At 49.0% G+C, this 19661-nt stretch overlaps 2 protein-coding genes across 5 annotated transcripts; both read right to left on the reverse strand.

Moving 5' to 3' along the window:
- Nucleotides 1-265: 265 nt before the first annotated feature.
- Nucleotides 266-11210, reverse strand: LOC122370614 (N-lysine methyltransferase KMT5A-like). The gene is made up of 8 exons (XM_043346345.1): nt 11000-11210; nt 9219-9318; nt 8665-8794; nt 7668-7801; nt 5987-6215; nt 3030-3210; nt 2676-2866; nt 266-1651 (listed from the first exon to the last, which is right to left on the reverse strand). The coding sequence occupies exons 2-8, from the start codon at nt 9277-9279 to the stop codon at nt 1438-1440; spliced, it is 1140 nt and encodes a 379-aa protein (XP_043202280.1). The 5' UTR covers nt 9280-9318; nt 11000-11210; the 3' UTR covers nt 266-1437.
- Nucleotides 11211-14046: 2836 nt separating this feature from the next.
- Nucleotides 14047-17108, reverse strand: LOC122370612 (pre-mRNA-splicing factor SPF27-like). 4 transcript variants are annotated; one of them, XR_006254584.1, is made up of 2 exons: nt 17019-17108; nt 14047-14914 (listed from the first exon to the last, which is right to left on the reverse strand). XR_006254584.1 is itself a non-coding variant. In XM_043346343.1 (2 exons), exon 2 carries the CDS (start codon nt 14909-14911, stop codon nt 14270-14272), a length of 642 nt encoding a protein of 213 aa, XP_043202278.1. In that variant the 5' UTR covers nt 14912-14914; nt 16653-16666; the 3' UTR covers nt 14047-14269. The 4 variants fall into 4 exon arrangements, 2 of the variants coding, with proteins under 2 accessions (XP_043202278.1, XP_043202277.1); XR_006254583.1 differs by lacking the exon at nt 17019-17108 and adding an exon at nt 16420-16646; XM_043346343.1 differs by lacking the exon at nt 17019-17108 and adding an exon at nt 16653-16666.
- Nucleotides 17109-19661: the final 2553 nt, after the last annotated feature.

The raw sequence follows: 19661 nt of genomic DNA on the forward strand, positions 1-19661 counted from the left end.
AAGAAACTTTGCGATACATCTCGATATATGAAAAACTTCCCAGATTTTGGCAAAATCCCATTCAAAAGGTGGGTTCAAAATGTAGCATCTCTCTCCAGTAATCGACATCGGTCAAAACATGCCACGTTCCGCGCATATTTCAGGTCCTGTGTAGGCCGTCTTCCTCGCATACTCACACGGTGTCCCGGCCTGTTCACAGAATGTATCCAGGCTCTGAACAGGTGGCAGCTCAGCCGCCGATCGCCTCCGACACCAAACCACATCGGACAGCCTGCTAAAATGTATTTGAACTTCTACCAATGGAAATCGTGTTTGTTACAAGTGGCCGCTGAGGGCCCGAGGCGGCGCGAGGCAGTGTCCGACTGAAAGGCCAACATCAGCCGCCCGACCCGCGCGACCGCGAGACAGTAAAACCAAGACAGAGAGAAGAGAGCGCCCGTCAAACCCTGAAAAACGGCGCCCAGCCAAAACAATCAACAGAAGCATAAAACACAGAGTGGCCGGGCCCGCGGCTGGTGTCCCCCGGCGCCCGGTGGACGGGCGCGGCGCGGACAGAGCTGCCGCCAGGGGTGCAGGCCGGGTACCGCCGGGTGACGACACCGGCCGGGCCGGCCGACGGCGCTGGTACAGCGCAGGCACACACACATACCGACAGCCTGCCCAGGAGGCCAGCTACCACAGCACACTCCAAGGCTATCAGTTAAAACAAAAACTACAAAACTGTACAGAAGGCGGCCGGCGGCGGCGACAAACGGCCCACCGGCGGCCAAAACACAACCGCACGCGCGGCGGCGCGCCGCACTAAAGCATGCACCACAGCCCGTCGAGCGCGTGCCTCCAACGGAACGTATCGAGCGCGAGTGGCGTGGGACGCGCAGCGGCGCCTCACGGTGGCCCGAGCCACTAATGCCGGACGAGGACGAACGGTCTCGGGGGCGGCCGGGCCGGCGACCGGCGCCGGCCGCCCGCCGCTCGAGTAACTGAGATCCTGGGACGGCCGCCTGGGAGCAGCACGCGGCGCCAACAGCGGAGATCCTGAGCGGGCCGGGGCGGGCCGGCGCGGCGGCAGCGAGCTCACAGTGGCGGGGTGGGCGGACTCACACCCTGCTAACAGCGCGCCCCGCGGATAGCCCACCGCCGCCACCGCTCCGGCCCGTAAATGCAGCGAACGGCAAGAGTTCCACAGGAGGCGAGCGCAGGCCCGCACGATATGTTGCACCGCGCAATGTCGTCAAGTCGTCGAATTATCCTACGAGTACACACGATTATATACAGCTGTACATAGCGGCCCTTCGGGCCCCGGTCGGCCCGCACGGCTGTGCAGGGTGGCAGTGATGGGTGAGGGGGACGGCGCCCGTCTGAGGCTCTCCGGCTCTCCGGGAGTACTCGGCCGGCGGCGGACCGGACCGGCGCGCCCCCAGCGCGGCGCGCGGCCGACTACAACGCCAGCCACGGGTGGTGGAGCAGGCTCTCGCGGCTCCTGTCGCCGTAGTCGTACAGGATCTCGTCGCCGGCGGCGATGTCGTGCTTGGCGATCAGCACGAGCCGCGGCCGGCCGTCCACCTCCAGCGAGCGTGTCACGCAGTTGGGGGCGTGCCGGCTGTGGTTGACCAGCCGGCCCAGTCGCGGCGTCTCCGGGGTACCGTCGATGCTGGTGACACGGGCGCCCGCTCAGGTCAACATTGAGAACACATACAGACGACGAACAAACACGGCCTCACCACCAATAACAGCGGACAGATATGGAAACGGCTCACATCAATGCTGGCGAACAGCTGGTGGTAAAAATAGAAAATACAAGCATAACAGTGTCAGCCGATTGCTATGTAGCAAAACTGAGGGCAATGGGTGGAACTATGGATACTGCCGTAGATATCAACCTACAGCCTTCGTAATATGCATCATGTTAACCAAGAAAGTCATTGACGATTTCCGAGCTATCTTTTTGTTCTTCCTGACATATGTGTAGTGGAAGAGCAGCTTACATCTAACGCTCTTAGCATAACTTTGAAAAGTTAAAACCGAGCCAGCAAGGGCGTTATAGAGAAGTGTGTGAAAGAATGCGTCGTTATCAGGTACGATAACAGGCCCTTGATGAAGGTAAACAAGCCAGCTGCTAGCAAGACGCCATTTCCTTTTTTGACATGTGATAAGACGGGTGAAGGAGGCAGAGATAACCATGACAGATTGCAGGCTGCACCAGGCTGAGGTGATCATGTCAGCTCATACGATATGATTTAGCTGACACCTCGAGACTTGGCCAGTAAAACACCGGAGGAGCAGCATTTTTTCAGCATTTGTCATTAATAAAGTGCAGATTTACGTTCTGCACATATACAAAGAGAATAGAAGCAATGGCGAAAATGCGACTCCCTCCAGCACTTATTATTCAAACTGAGACATTTAACAAAAATAATTGTCACCAGGACTCAGGAGTATGATTGAACATCGGTATGCGCTTGGGACGATTTTTCATAGTCTAAAATAACGCAATTGATTCAACAATTTACTATGCAAGTAAGGTTCGCGCCTTTCCAGCTGTCTGCCGAGCACCAGGTGCCCTGTCCCATGGCCAAATCTCAGCAGAAACAGCTATCAACATCAGCTCATTATAGGGGGGCCGGCCGAGCGGGGGGCTGGGCGGCAGGCCGCTGCCGGCCGGGCCGGTCACTCACCACCAGTTGTGGTCCTTGCAGGTGAAGTAGTACATGTAGCAGCCGGTGTTCTGATCCTGCGAGTAGACCCGCTCGCGGCGGCGTGCCTCCTCCAGGTCCACCAGCGTGCCGGCGTACTCCACCACGAACTCGCCGCGCGCGAACGGACGCGTCGCCACCACGCCGCGCCCCTTGGTGGGGAACAGCGCCACCTGGCGGCCGGACAGGGACACGGCGTCAGGGCGCGGACCAGCGCGGCGCAATAGCTGCACTTCACGATATAAAACGAGTAAGGGCATGAGAAGACAATGTCCCAAGGCAGTCAGGCAGGACGCCCTGCCGCGTCCGCCGGCGCCGGGCAGACGCGCCACCCACCTCGAGTCCCTCGTCGCAGCCCTTGGCCAGCCGGCGGCGGATCTCGCAGGAGCGCTCCTCGTCCAGCGCGCGCTTGGTGCGCCGGTTGCTGCGCCGGATCGGGAAGTAGTCGGTGAGCTTGCGGTTGGTGTCGGCGGCGGTTGGCGACGGCGCGGCCCCGGCGGCTGCCGGTCCTCCGGCCCTGCAGGTCAGGATGTTAGGACTAAAGTACGTATCGCTAAAGTACGTAGGACAAAAGTACGTATGCAAATGTTCGTACGCAAATATACGTAGGCGCTAAAGTTCGTATGCCAAAAGTACGTACGCAAATGTTCGTACGCAAAAGTACGTATGCAAAAGTACGTAGTGCATAAAGTACGTATGTCAAAAGTACGTACGCAAATGTTCGTACGCAAAAGTACGTATGAAAAAGTGCGTAGTGCATAAAGTACGTATGCCAAAAGTACGTACGCAAATGCTCGTACGCAAAAGTACGTATGCAAAAGTACGTAGTGTAAAAAGTACGCATGCCAAAAGTACGTACGCAAATGCTCGTACGCAAAAGTTCGTATGCAAAAGTACGTAGTGTATAAAGTACGTATGCCAAAAGTACGTACGCAAATGTTCGTACGCAAAAGTACGTTTGCAAAAGTACGTAGTGTATAAAGTACGTACGCAAATGTTCGTACGCAAAAGTTCGTATGCAAAAGTACGTAGTGTAAAAAATACGTATGCCAAAAGTACGTACGGTTCGTATGCAAAAGTACGTAGTGTATAAGTACGTATGCTAGAAGTAGGGTATAGTAGTGCAAGTTGAGCCAATTTTTCTTTATTGCTGCCCTGTTGCCATACTACAGGGAACTCATGACAAATTCATATAGCAAATAATATAGCTTTGTCCATTTCGCCCATTTACTCATCGAGAAATTTTGCTATGCCTTGTAACAAATGCTCACTAAATAGATAATAAGAAAGGTATTACACATTGATCAACTTACCCCATGGGTGGGGCTCGTACTTTATACCCTACGTACATTTGCTATACGTACTTTTGTCCGTGACGTACTTTGGTCCACACGTAGGGTAGACCGGGGCAAGTCGCCCCGCCGAGGTAAAACGCCTGGCGGCCTCACCGATGTTTCTCGGAACTGACAGGGTTCTGGGGAAAGATCCTCTCTTCTGTTAAACGTGCACTATATGATCATTATATGAGCAGGCTGGAAAGAAATTGTGATAGCTCTCTAGGGAGATATAGCCAAAAATGTGTTTTTGAGTGATTTTTATGTTTGGTCATCTGATTATGCATCATCGCGTTCTTTTGTAGTCCACATCAGGTTACCGACTTTTATGTATTTTGAACAACTATTGTCTAACGCTTATAATGCCGGGTTGGTTCGTGTTAAATTATGTCTTGCTGGAGCGCAAGGCGTTGTTCGCTGACCGAACTACGTGATGGGGTAAAACGCCCCAGTAGGTCGCGGGGCAAAAAGCCCCATGGGGCGTTTTACCCGCATGTGTTATTCGGACTACCCACTTCCTAATGTTCGGTAGCTGGCGAACAGCAAGTTTCTATGCATTTATATGTATTTTTCTCAGCAACTGTATGGCAAAGGAAGTGTATTGTTAACTGATTTGCATTGCAATAATTTATTATTTGGCCTCATGAGGCACGTGAAAAACCTGCTCATACAATAGTGTCATAGCTGAACACCTGATAGGATGGAAGGTGCTAACTTCAGTGCCGTGCCTCCAGCGGTCTAACGGACCTCTCATATAAGATTTAGCCAACTACCATGTTTAATCTTTAAGCTAGACTCTAGAGTATGGGGCATCTTGCCTCAGGCCGTGGGGCGTTTTGCCCTGGGGTTGGGGCAAATGCCCCATTTGCAGTTGCTTCACAAATCACTTCCTAGCTGGGAGTCCGATCATAAGTGAATAAATTAAGAGGGGTGGAATTTAAAGTAAAATGTCCAAAGAACACATTGAGCACAAATTTGGCCTTCCAGGTGACGTAGGACAAAATTTAGGTAGGCCTATGTAGCAAAATAAATTATCTGGGGCGTCTTGCCCAAGGTCTTTACCTTACCTTACCTTACCTTACCTTACCAAGGTTTCTTAAAGGTATCTTGGTCTTTACCTTGCGTCTTTACCTTTATACCCTACGTACATTTGCTATATGTACTTTTGTAATTGACGTACTTTTGTCCATACGTTTACGTACTTTATACCCTACGTACTTCTGCCATACGTACTTTTGTCCGTGACGTACTTTTGTCCATACGTACTTTTTACCCTACGTACATTAGCTATACGTACTTTTGTCCGTGACGTACTTTTGTCCATACGTTTTTTATACCCTACGTACTTCTGCGATACGTACTTTTGTCCCTGACTTACTTTTGTCCATACGTACTTTTTACCTTACGTACATTAGCTATACGTACTTTTGTCCCTGACGTACTTTTGTCCATACGTATTTTATGCTGTACGTACCTCTGCGATACGTACTTTTGTCCCTGACGTACTTTTGTCCATACGTACTTTATACTGTACGTACTTCTGCGATACGTACTTTTGTCCCTGACGTACTTTTGTCCATACGTACTTTATACTGTACGTACTTCTGCGATACGTACTTTAATCCTACGTACTTTTGCTTACGTACTTTTGTCCTACGTACTTTAGCGATACGTACTTTTGTCCGTAACCCGCAGGTCAGACGGGGCGGGCCGGCGTCAGAGAATGGAACACACTGGCGTGGTTCAGTGTTTCATAAACTGCTGGACGGCTTATCATTTATCACTTGCAACAAACATAATAAATAAACGTTTTGTACAACAAATCCTAAATAATATATGCTCGTGGAACCATTGCTAGGTGGTTAGGTGGGCAGGATCACACCACTCAAAATTCAATAACCAGAGCCAGGAACCGAAAAAAATCGGCACCCCGGCCATACCCAACGACCCCGGACTCACAGGCGGGCACTTTTGGCCAGTTTGACGGGCGCCGGCTTGTAGGACAGCTTCGGCTTGTTGAGACTGAAGGCCGGCGAGAGGGGGTGGCGGCGGGCGGCGGGCGCCAGCGGCAGCGACTCGCAGTCCAGCGACTGGATCTTGTGCGGACTGACGGGCGTGCGCGGCGATCCGGCCGCCTCGCGCACAGACTCCTCCGGAGCGCCGGCGGCCGTGGTGGTGGCTGGCGGGTCTGTCAGCGGGGAGACACACACGTCAGACGGACGGGAAAACACTCATCGAACGCGCCGGGGGTGGTCAGATAATACTGAGCGACAATGATAAATGCAATCAGGGGGTAGGTACAACTCCACATCCCTGGTTTCAAGTGAATGATATAACCAGGGATGCGGAGCCGGAGCCGGAGTCGGAGCCGGAGCCGCCGGAGCCGGCATATTTTGCCCGGAGCCGGAGCCGGAGCCGGAGCCGTGAAACAATATAGACCGGAGCCGGAGCCGGAGCCGGAGCCGCCAAAAAAGGGGGCGACTCCGGCTCCTTTTTATTTTTTGAAGAGGAAAAAAAAAATAATTGACCTAGTTCGGTTTGACAGTACAAGGCAGTGGAACATATGGTATGTACTTACGTCATGGGCCATCAAGTGAATGAAAAAAGCCGAATATCCCCAGTATCCCACAGTACGCAATCAACTTCCTGTCTGCTCCTCCCTCCCCCCCCCCACGTCTACTGCATCCCCAGAACATGAGGACCGGTCATCAGGTGACGGCCATTGTTTTCAAGCCAGTGCAGTGGACTGCGACTCCCAGCACCGTCTCTGCCGAGACGGGTGTCAGCTTACGATGGTTCAGTGAACTCCGATTCGCGGCGACTGCGTTTCCAATGCCATCGCTTCCTAGTCCTTTGTTCTGCCAGTTCTCTCCGAGGTGCGTTTGCGCGGGGACGCGGTCATGAGCCGGTCATGGCAAAGAGTAACGCGTATAACCAATCCAATTTTTCTTCCACCCGTATTTAATTGATTGCATAGGGGATGTACTGAGTCGGAGCCGGAGCCTCCGGAGCCGGAGCCGCCGGAGCCGGACCATTTTACTCGGAGCCGGAGCCGGAGCCGGAGCCGCCATAACATTTCACCCGGAGCCGGAGCCGGAGCCGGAGCCGATTTTTTTCTCCGGAGCCGGAGCCGGAGCCGGAGCCGTCTGAAATTTCCACGGCTCCGCATCCCTGGATATAACCTATCCTGCATAAGGTACTGATTGATAACCACGTACCGGACGTCGTCATTCACACAGGGAGATAAGGGACTGTGTCGGAGCGGAGCACCACGTTCCGAGCGTGCGGCGCTCAGGAAAGGAGGGCGACAGGAGACTGCACCCGGGCGGAGAACCACGTACCGGGTGTGCGGCGCTCAGGGAGGGACATGGGTACCACGTACCGGGCGTGCGGCGCTCAGGAAGGGAGGGGAGGGAGGACGATAGGAGACTGCACCTGGGCGGAGTACCACGTACCGGGCGTGCGGTGCTCAGGAAGGGAGGGCGACAGGGGTACCACGTACCGGGCGTGCGGCGCTCAGGGAGGGACTGGGGTACCACGTACCGGGCGTGCGGCGCTCAGGAAGGGAGGGGAGGGAGGGCGACAGGGGTACCACGTACCGGGCGTGCGGCGCTCAGGGAGGGACAGGGGTACCACGTACCGGGCGTGCGGCGCTCGTCGGCCAGGCAGGAGCGGCGTCGGCGGGCCGTCTGTTCGGCCGGCAGACCGGCCAGCGGCGGACACTCGGCGGCCACCAGTACCGGGCCCACCTGGGCGCCGCCCGGCGAAAAGTAGCTGCCGGGACACAGAGACACACGTGACCGACCTAACCTTACCAACCGCGAAGTAGCTGCCGGGACCAGTAGTGGCGGAACACCTTCAATTAGGGGGGGGGGGGCACTGTCGACTTTTGGTCCCATTCTTTCCATGCAACGCACATAGGGCTAATGTTGGAATGCCAAAATCAAAAGGGGCACGGTGCCCCGGTGCCCTCTCCGTTCCGCCGCCTATGGCCGGGACACATAGACAATTAGACAAGTAACTAACCTAGCCCGAACTAGGCAAGAAGTAGCTGCCGGGACACAGAGACACACGTGCGTGATCTTAGCCAGATCTTCAGTTAACACTACACGTGTTGTAAACGCCACAGTCGGTACCACTACCAGCAACGACAGGAAGCCCACTATCCGGCCCGGTGGGGACAGAACTGAGCGATTCTCCTGGGTAAATCACGCGAAACCTGCACCTGACCTGTAGCATTATCATAGTTCGTGGGCATCATTGATTGGCGGGCGAAACGTCGCGCCAAGGTACTTCAGAATCATGCAGATGGCCTTGTTTGCAACATTTAACGATAAGCATGAGCGATAGTGGTCATTTTCACTGCATATCTGATGCTTTCGACATGGGGTGAAGGTCTGAGGGCTGATAAATGCTCAAAGTCTATGGCATTGAACAACAAATTAGGACAAAATACACGTATGTTTCTGAGCACGAATACCAAATGTAACAGCGAAGAAAGTGACACGGAGAACAAATCATTATCAAGATAATTATTGGCCACCTACAATGACCATTGCGCATCGGTTGACTCCGCAGCCCGTCCCGGCGCGCCCTGCCGGCCCTCCAGCGTCACCTGCTGGCGCGTGGCCACTCACTTTGTGATGGTGTTTCCGGCAGCGGCGCGGTGTTTGCGCGTGCGGTGGATGATCTCCGTGGCCTTGGCCGGCGGCACCACGGACCGGCACGGGGAAACCACCAGCTTCCGCGGCCGGCCCTTCCGGCGACCTGGCGACAGTCGGCAGCTCAATACACAACACAGCACAGCACAGTCGTCAGCTTCGCAGAGTCGTCAGCTCCGCAGAGTCGGCAGCAACTCACCACGGCAAACACAACAAATTGGAAGCAATGGACAAGGCGTCCACAGAACCAACTCCCATTATTAGAGCAGCTGCCACCTGTGCCAACATGTCAATTTTGCTGCCCTTCTTACGAGTTCCTAAATACTTACTCAAAGGACAACAGGACCATTTACCAATCCATCTTGTTCTGACATTCAGCAAACAATTAGGTACTACACTATATGTCATCATCAATGAAATCCGAACCAAATGTGTGCCAATAATAAACCCAGAGGCTACAATTTTGTGTGTAAAAGAGCATGAAGATATTACGGACGCTGGATTGCTATCTGAGCTACCCATCAACTCACCCGAGCCCAGGACGATCGGCTGGTTGCACAATTTCATGGCTGCTCCAGCATTCACTGGCATTGTGCCCACTGTCACCAGCTGCTAAAGGCACTCAAATTCCTGAGGGAAAACAATTGTGAATTATATGGGGGAAGACAGAACATGCAACACACACAGAAAATCACATTTTATTTGGCTTGCTTTAACAACAAAGCTTTACCTCATATACATAACTTCATGACCAATCTTTGAGGCATTGGTAACTGCTACTTTGACCAATACTTCAAGTCGGGTATTACATAAACATTAGCCTGATGATAATTACTTTATAATATTGAGGTTTCATGGGACATCAACTGCAGTTTTTGTCTTACTAAATATGGTTACATATTACAAGCTCTGGTTATTAACTTATTACTTCTGGAGCAGGTCAACAACTTCAGTTCTGCAAAACTGTAGGCACTGAGTAAAAACTTCATTGCTTGATTACAAGATAATAATCATAATCTATGCATCAAATTCTGGGGCAGTCAAACCACCCAGAATCCTTGACTAGACTGCAAAGCAAGGCAACAGTGACAAGCCATAGCCATACCAACAAGGTTGACAAGTTGTACCTTTCACATACTGTTTCTGGGACAACTCTAAGCTAGAACAGTCATCCTACCCTGATCACTTTGGCATGCACACCACTCCATATAAAATCCACACTTGCAATATCTTAGTCCATCAAAAAAGTGCATCCACTAGAGAAAGTCAGGAAGTTATCAATATTAATCCTCCTCAAGAAAAGACTCAGCTATAAATAAATAAATAGCTACCTGTAAGTTATCAGGAAATATGCTAAATGCCAATCAATCTCATGCTGGAACTTCAGAATTCTGTAGTATGGACAAGGCCAGTGAGCAGCATTTGAAGCACACCTAAGGCACACCTAATTAGGAAAACCGGGTCAAGCAATCCCAATCAAAATCAGGAAAAATAGTAGCTGCACCTCTGAGGGCCAAATAGCCTCAGGTTGCCATGATAACAGGGCAAACTGGACATGAGCACAGAGCAACCTCCTTATAATCCATTCTACTCCATGTTTCAATTTATTACCTACTTTAGCTAACAACAAAGAAATTTATTGCACCAATGGCAAAATGAATTGCAGTCTTCATCAGTTATCCAAGTTATTACCAGACAAGCCTAATAACAACAAAATTAAGTCCTAAACTGAATTACCAGGGCTGCTTTAGATAAATTAGATTTGATGCTCTGGCCCTCCCAATTATAATCACTAACTCATCATCCAATGGGTGTCAAGTATGGCCTCATGCTGATTAGTCAGCAAAACATCAATAGCTGTTTTTGGTGGCCGATCGGGAGAGGTAACCGTGGGGCATGCCGCTGGGAGCGTCCCTGAATTACCAAAAAAATTAGCAATACAAGTTGCCACAATTTGTGTTGAGGTCTCAAAATACATGCCCTCTACTAGTTACCTTACCTGAACGTCCACTGTTTTTCGCTTAGAATGCTCATAGTCATTGACAATGACACTTGACGGTACTAGCGAGGTGTGACCACTGTATGTGATGTTGAAAGACCAGTCACCCCCTGAGCACACCAAAGCAAGTGTATTCATGATTAACTTACAGAGATTTAGGAAAACATCATAACATTTAGCAGCAAATGGAGAAGCATTGCTTTTCATTCTGATTCCAGTAATGTTTTGTCTAGCCAGGAACTCGAATAGGCAACAGACAGCATTTGACCAAACCAAAACCCACACAAAAGAAACTAAATCGCATATACTCACCGAAAAATGCCTATTTTTATCTAGAGATACGTGGTGGAAGCAGACGTATATGCATGACATGCAGTCCCGATCCGAAAACAATATGCAAAACCTATATCAACATTCAACACAATAACACACACACACAGAGCGCACAAAAATTCAGTGACATATACGAGCAATGGCGCAGTTCCTTCAAAACATGTTTTGAATTTTGATGGACAAAATTTACACAAAAAGTACTCTCAGTACATGCTCAGTACCTAAGAATTATTAATACTTATTTCGGATCACACGTTTTTTGTTTCGAAGATACTTTAATATTGATAAAAATGAATCAAAAGGCAATTTCATTTCCTCTACAGCGTGAGGTTTGAAATTTATATCATAGCTTCTTTTTAACAAGGGGCAAGTACTCTTATTTTCACCATCTCAAGTACCAGAAGTATCTTCTCTATAGCTTCCAATTTCAGGCCTTCCCTGTTCGGTAGGAAATTTCCTTCAAGTGCACCGAAATTTTTTCTGCCTTTTATAGCGCTGAGTAGTAAAGGGCATCAGCTTCAGTGGCAGCGAACACCTTCAATCAAGGGGGGGGGGGGGAACTTTTGACACTGTCGACTTTTGGTCCCATTCTTTCCATGCAACGCCCATAGGGCTAATATTAAAATGCCAAAATCAAAGGGGGGCACGGACACGGTGCCCCCCCCCCCTCGTTCCGCCGCCGGCATGATCAGCTTTGTTGCAGACAAATGACCACGTAACGAATAGGTATGCTATGCTACACGTAATATGTATGCAACGCAACGATGTATGACGTGTGTTTAAACCTTCCAGACGGTGGGGGGGGGGCATTTTTTGTCCCCCCTTTAGTTTTTTCAATATATCTCCAGCACCGCTGCGCCGATCGTCACCAAACATTCAGTACCCTCCCGTGAATAGCTTTTACACATTGTGACTAGACATTTTTCCAAAGGCTATGATAGGTTGGCCGCTTATGACGTCGGAGTGACATCATTTCTGCCCTTTTTGACCCAAAAAAGGTTTTGCGGGAAGAGCTGTCAGGCCGGTCAGGCCTACAGCTTTAGAAATGCAGAAAAATGCTTTTGAGATAAAAAAAAATGTAGAATCAACAGGGCTACAAAACTACTATCTCGGATTTTTGAAATTTTTGGATTTTGCCCCCCAAAAAACTAGTTTTTTTAAATATATAGGCCAAAAAATCCAAAAAGTTTTTAATTTCGAAAAACCGGAATATATGTGAAAGTCTCTACCGCCTTCTATCCACAGACCGAATTTGAGATCGATACCTCTTTTCTTGGCCAAGTTATAGCGAAAAAAGTGTTAAAAATTGATGACGTCAAATTTTCAAACTAATTTTTTTAAAGCAATTCTAGACCACGTAGCGCAAAACAAAGATCACCTTTAGACTCCCCGTGACGAGCTGCATCGAATCGATACCCATTTTATGCAAAAATATCAACTTTGAAATTTGACCTTTTTGACCTGACGTTGACCTGACCTCCACCAGAAAGTGACCTAAACCGTACCTGATGGTCTTATAACCAACACCATTGAGTTTGAAATGAAAAAAATGGCCATAAAACATGCATCGCACAACCCTAGTAAAGTTGGTTCATGTGCTGACCCTTGGTGACCTGACCTGTCACCTAACCTGGTACTATCAGTGACCTCTAATAGCAGCATCAACATATGTGCTAGCCAACTGACGCCCTATCGCTGATTTTGGACAAAATGCGTTTTACTCGATGTTATAGCGCATTCCCTTACCCTAGAAGACCCGTGAACGGTGAAACATTTTATCTTTGACCTGACCTGTGACGTCATTGGTGACCCCAAGGTCAATGAAATTCGGGTTTAGTCGACAAATTTGACAGGGCTATCGAACGCCGTTTGAATTTTACGGATCCGTCCAGTAGTTTCGGAGATATAGAGGATTCTTCATGGCTCCGAGTGGAAGATCAGGATATCTTTTCCAAGCGGGTTACTGAAAAACCGAGCGACGAAGGAGCGAGCAGGCATCGGTAAAATCCTTTTTGAAAGGATTGCATTCCCAATCCACATTCCTAGTGCCGAAGTGGATCGCATTCCTACCCGCAATCCCCTTTTTCACTTGGATTGTGATCAAATCCGCAATCCTTTTTTGCAATTTTTATTATTATGTGCACTAGTGGATCCGGGGGAGGGAGGGGGCATAGGGCCGTGCCGCCATCCCCAAATCACCCATTTCTAGTATCTAGTCTTGCGAGTAATTCCTATCTAAGGCACAGGTATTTTATGGGAAATATTTTTTGCTTCAAACACCCCCACATTTAAACCTCTACCCAACCAGTGTTTTATATTTTAAAACTCGCCCTCAAATACGTAATTTTGCCCTTCCTATGTAGTTCATCAGCGTATATTATTTTGAGCGTTTAAATTAAAAGCGTTTAAATTATTTCAAGTTTCGATGCAAAGCCCTTGATAGCAAAGTACATTAAGCCGATGAAGCCGATCTCATAATTTTCAATCGCAACAAACCATTTCAAAGCACTAATCAAACACAATCCGGATTGGATTGCAAAAATTGGAAGTATGATGCAATCCAATCCGCAATCAAATCCTGTTTTTTGGAATGGATTTCAAATCCAGGTGCAATCCACCAAAAAGGAATGCAATCAGGATTTTGCAATCCTGCAATCACAATCCTACCGATGCCTGGGAGCGAGGTTTTTCTGTAACACGCGAGGAAAAGATATCGGGGAATGCCCCCCCCCCCCCCCACCGCGCGGAAGGCCCACCGCTGCCGGGATAAGCAAACATAGGTGCGCTTGACGTAAAAGTTAGTGAACTGGTTGATGGTGATGGTGATAATTAAAATGCGATATTCTCCCGGATACCGCTAACTGTCTCGTCCGGAGCACAACGGAGAGCGATAAAGTTAGGTGACGGATCGGAACATTACAGAGCCGAAAAATCCAGGTAGGCGGTTTGACGTTTGTTCGTTGTTTGTAATTACTAACGAAACGACGTCCCATCACCAAAGCACTTTTTAACCCGTTTTTCATACCTTTCGTGATGATGTATTTATCAATGCTGACCAGACAGTGCAACATTAAATCCATCTGCAGCAGCAGTGGAACACAGTAGGTGAAGTCAGGCTGTCGCGACAACCGGGACAGGCGGAACTCGTTCTAGCCCCGTATCTCGTCCAATAGTGAAATGAGCCCACCGGCTCCTCGACAAAATAAAAAAGTCGACACATGAACACCAAATGATAAGGTCGGCGCGCACTCATTCGCTTTGCACAAAGCTCATTTCGTCCTTCAGCTTTGCGAGTTCTCTCTCCAGGTTCACACACGCTTGTTCGATTTCATAGTTCTTGCTCACTAAGCCGACCCAAGTTTCTTCAAGTCTTCTCAACTCACCGCCGGCATTCTGTTGCGCCTGTTTCCTTTTCCAGTTCACCTCTTGTATGTTCTTTTTGACATCCTGCAGCTGTTTCTGTGCATCCGACGCCATCTTGACCAGAACCTCATTGTAAATCTTCCAGGCTTCGCAGCCGTGGTCCATCATCAGCTCCAGATTTTCTATTCTGGTGGCCTGGTGCTCGAGCTGAGCCATCGAGTTATCGACACACTCATTCCAGGCACTGATGTCCGTCATCTTTCCAGACGGAGGCGTGGGCAGTTCGTACCGCTTCATGCTGAGCATTTCCATGGGCTGGCGGGCGGCCAGTCGGTCAAACTCAGCACGCATCACCTCAGTCTCATACTGAGATAAATTCAAAGGCGGGAGGTGGTCCAAATAATTCTTAGTCGGGCGATAGCGACGAGTTTCTTCTTCAACCAGGGCCAAAGCAGCCTCCCTCACACCCGCCTCTTCATAACCCTGATCGATGTACGGCAGGGCATCAACGACAACTTCGCCGGCCATTTTCTGTGTGAAAGAAGAGAAACATCTGTTAGCAAAACGGCAACACACAGCACACTGCATTCAAGGTGTCCCGAAATTGATGTGCGGTCGGTGTCGCTTGTTATATTGTCCTTCCCGAGTGTTGAAAGAATGTAATGTAACGCAATGTGGAACAAAAGTTATTTTACCGGCTCCGGCTCCAGGGGCACCTGTCTGGTCACATAATCACGTGACCCCAGTCCCCAGCGGGTGACCTGACCTCGGCCGGTACTGGCCGCGAGAGGCAAACCTTGTCCAGACAGCCAGTTCAGAGAGACCGCATATCACCAATAGTAAGAGAGCACAAGCTATCAATCCGCCACCGTGCGGTGGCGATGGTCAAGAGAGATGACCCATGGCCCAGCTTCAGGCTGCCAAAACACTGAACGTCAGCTTGACAATTAGGCGCTGGTTGGCCGGCAACCGTTTACGAGAGACGCTCGAAAACCGCACATGTCAAGGGTGTAATACCGCGGTGAGTCGAATGGCAAAGCTCGTGATTTTAAGGTCGACCTTAAAAACACATTTGTCAACACGAGCGTTGGCAAGAAAACTGATGCAAAGGCATCACCTAGCATCCAAATTGGCCATCCACCGGTATCTGAAGACTACCCTGACTCCTGAGGCTGAAGCCGCTCAGCCTTAGGCTGCAGCCCTGGTCTACTGTGGTCCAGAAGTGCAGGCAGCTGGATTTCCCCAATGCCCACAATGACTTTACTTACAGGACTGGAGATGCGTCCTTGGCATTGGCAAGGCATCCAGCTCTCATAAGTCCCTAGCTACCCCAACTGGAATGGGACCCTCAATCTGGAATGGGACCAAAAGTATAAAGCTGTGTACAATTGTTGCTGGATGTAGGGTGTGAAACAACTGCCCATGCAAATTTCTTGCCTTAGTAGAATTGAGAGGGGACAATTTGTATGTCCTCAGTGATGACCCTACTGGTGGTAGCTTTTGATATAAAAGCTGACTTTGCAGAGGACAGCTATTGGCTAATGAATGATGAAATGCCATAGCTCTGGCAGCATTTCTTATGACCAGCTTTTAGCCTCCATATGACAATAAACTGGGGAGCTTGCTCTGTAGGAAGTGGAATTTGAAGTAAAAGATCAGTACTTTTTAGGTGCCCAGATTGCAGACAAACCAGCTCAATACACCTGTTTGGGCATAGGAACATTTTTGAAAGTGTGTGTGTGTGTGTGGAGGGGGGGGGGGGCAGGCTCCCATAGGCATTGCCAGCCTTTAGTGCCAAAACCTCACCTACCCCCAAACCCATTTTCTGGTCTGACTTTGGCCACTTTATATTCGCAAACATGCCCAAAGAGGTAAGAAACGAGACAGGAATAATTATCCAACAAACAACTCTCCTAAATACCTACTGGGCATGCTGAGCGTATCTTCTCGTAAACGATTTGCCAATAGAGAAAATCCAAGCGATAGCATTTTCCCCGAGGCAGAACACAATGACAAGCTTATCAGACAATACTTACTAAAAATGGAAGACATGCATCGCAGTCAGCATTTCCTCATTGAATCGTTATCAATCGAATATGAATCGAATAATATTGAATCAAATATGTCATTGTACTCAAATTGTACCAGACATTATACCTTACGTTTAAATATGTAATTTCAATTACTCATATTCCTTATAAGAATAGTTATGCAAGCCTTGGTTATGCATGAAGATATCAAAATAAAAATGATTCCATCAACCACTTACCGCGTCCGACGCAACAAAACACGTGCAAAATTAACCTAAAGCATGGCATTACTAAAGAACTCTCTGCAGAGTGGACAATAACAGCACGTTCATAAAGTTGGCTTCAAATTCGGATTCGGATTCCAGCACCACATTCGTGGAGAAAATGACAAAAACGGACCCCTCAGAATCGATTTAAATTAACAGGATAGATAGACCAGGACATGCTTATTACGAAAATAAATCACCTAGGCTTGGCACCCCCTAAGAACTGAGGAATCTTAGGTCAAAGTTCAAGGTCATTCTCGGCGGACCCTTTGGATTCTCGTAAAAATTGGTACAACTATAGTCCATGAAAAGCTGATTTCAAAAATATCAGTTTCTTACTTTGGCAAGCAGCACGAACTGATATATAGTAGGTCAAAGGTCAGAATCAAGGTCACGTATGTGTAATACAGGAAGTGGAAGTGACCACGTGGCCAGGTGAGAAAGGAGGACCCCTTAGATTTCAATAATTTTTTGTTCAATAATGCAACCAATGTTGGAGATGTTACTGCTGGTTTTTCTTGTTTTGGCAAGGTCAAACTACGGAGAAATGACGGGTCAAAGGTCAAGGTCATTTTTAGCGGACCCTTTCGATTCACATATAAATTTTTATCCCAATACAATTTTTAATGTTGGTTATTATTCTGCGTATTGTTAGGCTTGGCAGGTCTTAAATTATTTTAAAATATTTAAATAATTTAACCTTTAATTCACCTATCCCAACATGGCTACCGTGCGAGCACCTATCAAAACCTTGATGAAAATAACAAACCGAAAATCTGAGAAACGCGATTTGACCTTGGACGTGCCCCGTGCCAGTGCACTGGCCTTAGGGGTGCTGAAGAACTTGATTTGGTAGGTATAGTGTGTTTTGGTGTGGGTTATTGTAATTTTAATGTATTGCACATTGCCTGATTTGCGACACAACTTACAAAATTGAAATAGCAGTCGTAAGTAGTGTCAGTGTCGCAAGTTGACCTTGCCTTGGGGTATACCGAATAGGTCACAGGTCATTCGGGTCATTGCCTCGAAATTTACGTGGTATGTGTAAAATTGTTTGAACTTGAGATCCTGAAAATTTTGTTGCAATCCGTTGATGCTAATGCAAGTTATAGAGCTTGAACTGACAGGTCGTCTATGAGGCCTCCATCCATGCCAGCGAGGCAGCAAGAGTGTTGAAAATGGTCCATAATATGCTATTTCACATTTATTGGGGCATTCAGGAATTGGAAGTAGCCTAACACCATTCCAGCAACTACTGGCGAATCCAGAAAGGCGGTGTTGGACGTTGCAAGGGTCATCCCCCAAAATTCACCCGATTCCAAAAACGTGTCCCAGATGACCCCCATGACCTCCAATGAGCTCTGCGATGACCCCAAGTTGACCTTTTTGACCTGACGTGTCCCAGATGACCTCCGTGACCTCCAGTTTAGCTCTGATAACTCTAAGCTGACCTCTGTGACCTGGCATGTCCCAGATGACCTCCATTTGAGCTCTGTGATGACCCCAACTTGACTTCTGGGACCTCACGTGTCCCATATGACCTCTGTAACCTCTAAGTGATCTCTCTGATGACCCTAAGCTGAACTCTGTGACCTGACATGTCCCAGAAGACCCCCAGTTGAGCTCTGCGATGACCATAAGTTGACCTCTGTGACCTGACGTGCCCCCAAGTTGCCCTTTGTGACCGACGTGTCTCAGCTGCATCAGTGGTCTCCAATTGAGCTCTGTGATGACCCCAAGTTGACATCTGTGACTTGACGTGTCTCATATGACCTCTGTAACCTCTATGTGACCTCTATGATGATCCCAAGTTGACCTCTGTGAGCTGATGTGTCCCAGATGACCCCCATGATCTCCATCAGAGCTCTGTGATGACCCCAAGTTGACCTCTGTGACTTGATGTGTCCCATATGACTTCTGTGACCTCAAGTGACCTCTCTGATGACTCCAAGCTGATCTCTGTGACCTGACATGTCCCAGATGACCTCCAATTGAGGTCTCTGATAACCCCAAGCTGACCTCTGTGATCTGACATGTCCCATATGACCTCTGTGACCTCTAAGTGACCTCCCTCATGACCCCAAGTTGACCTGTGTGACATGACATGTCCCATATGACCTCTGCGACCTCTAAGTGATCTCTCTGATTACCCCAAGCTGACCTCTGTGACCTGACGTGTCCAAGATGACCCCCATGACCTTCAATCGAGCTCTGTGATGACCCAGGTTGACCTCTGTGACTTGACATGTCCCAGATGACCTCCGGACCTCCAATTGGGCTCTTTGATGACCCCAAGCTGACCTCTGTGACCTGACGTGTCCCAGATGACCCTCAATTGAGCTCTGTGATGACCCCAAGTTGACCTCTGTGACTTGACGTGTCCCATATGACCTCTGTGACATCAAGTGACCTCTCTGATGACTCCAAGCTGATCTCTGTGACCTGACATGTCCCAGATGACCTCCAATTGAGCTCTCTGATAACCCCAAGCTGACCTCTATAACCTGACATGTCCCATATGACCTCTGTGACCTTTAAGTGACCTCCCTCATGACCCCAAGTTGACCTGTGTGACCTGACGTGTCCCAGATGACCTCCGTGACCTCCAATTGAGCTCTGATGACTCCAAGCTGATCTCTGTGACCTGATATGTCCCAGATGACCTCCAATTGAGCTCACTGATGACCCCCAAGTTGACCTCTGTGACCTGACGTGTCCCATATGACCTCTGCGACCTCTAAGTGACCTCTCTGATGACCTTAAGCTGACCTCTGTGACCTGACGTGTCCCAGATGACCTCCGTGACCTCCAATTGAGCTCTGATGACTCCAAGCTGACCTCTGTGACCTGATATGTCCCAGATGACCTCCAATTGAGCTCTTTGATGATCCTAAGCTGACCTCTGTGACCTGACGTGTCCCAAATGACCCTCAGTTGAGCTCTGTGATGACCCCAAGTTGACCTCTGTGACTTGACGTGTCC

This window comes from Amphibalanus amphitrite, unplaced genomic scaffold, assembly GCF_019059575.1.
Source record: "Amphibalanus amphitrite isolate SeventyFive unplaced genomic scaffold, NRLGWU_Aamphi_draft 001150F_arrow, whole genome shotgun sequence".
NCBI classification, from domain to species: Eukaryota; Metazoa; Arthropoda; class Thecostraca; order Balanomorpha; family Balanidae; genus Amphibalanus; species Amphibalanus amphitrite.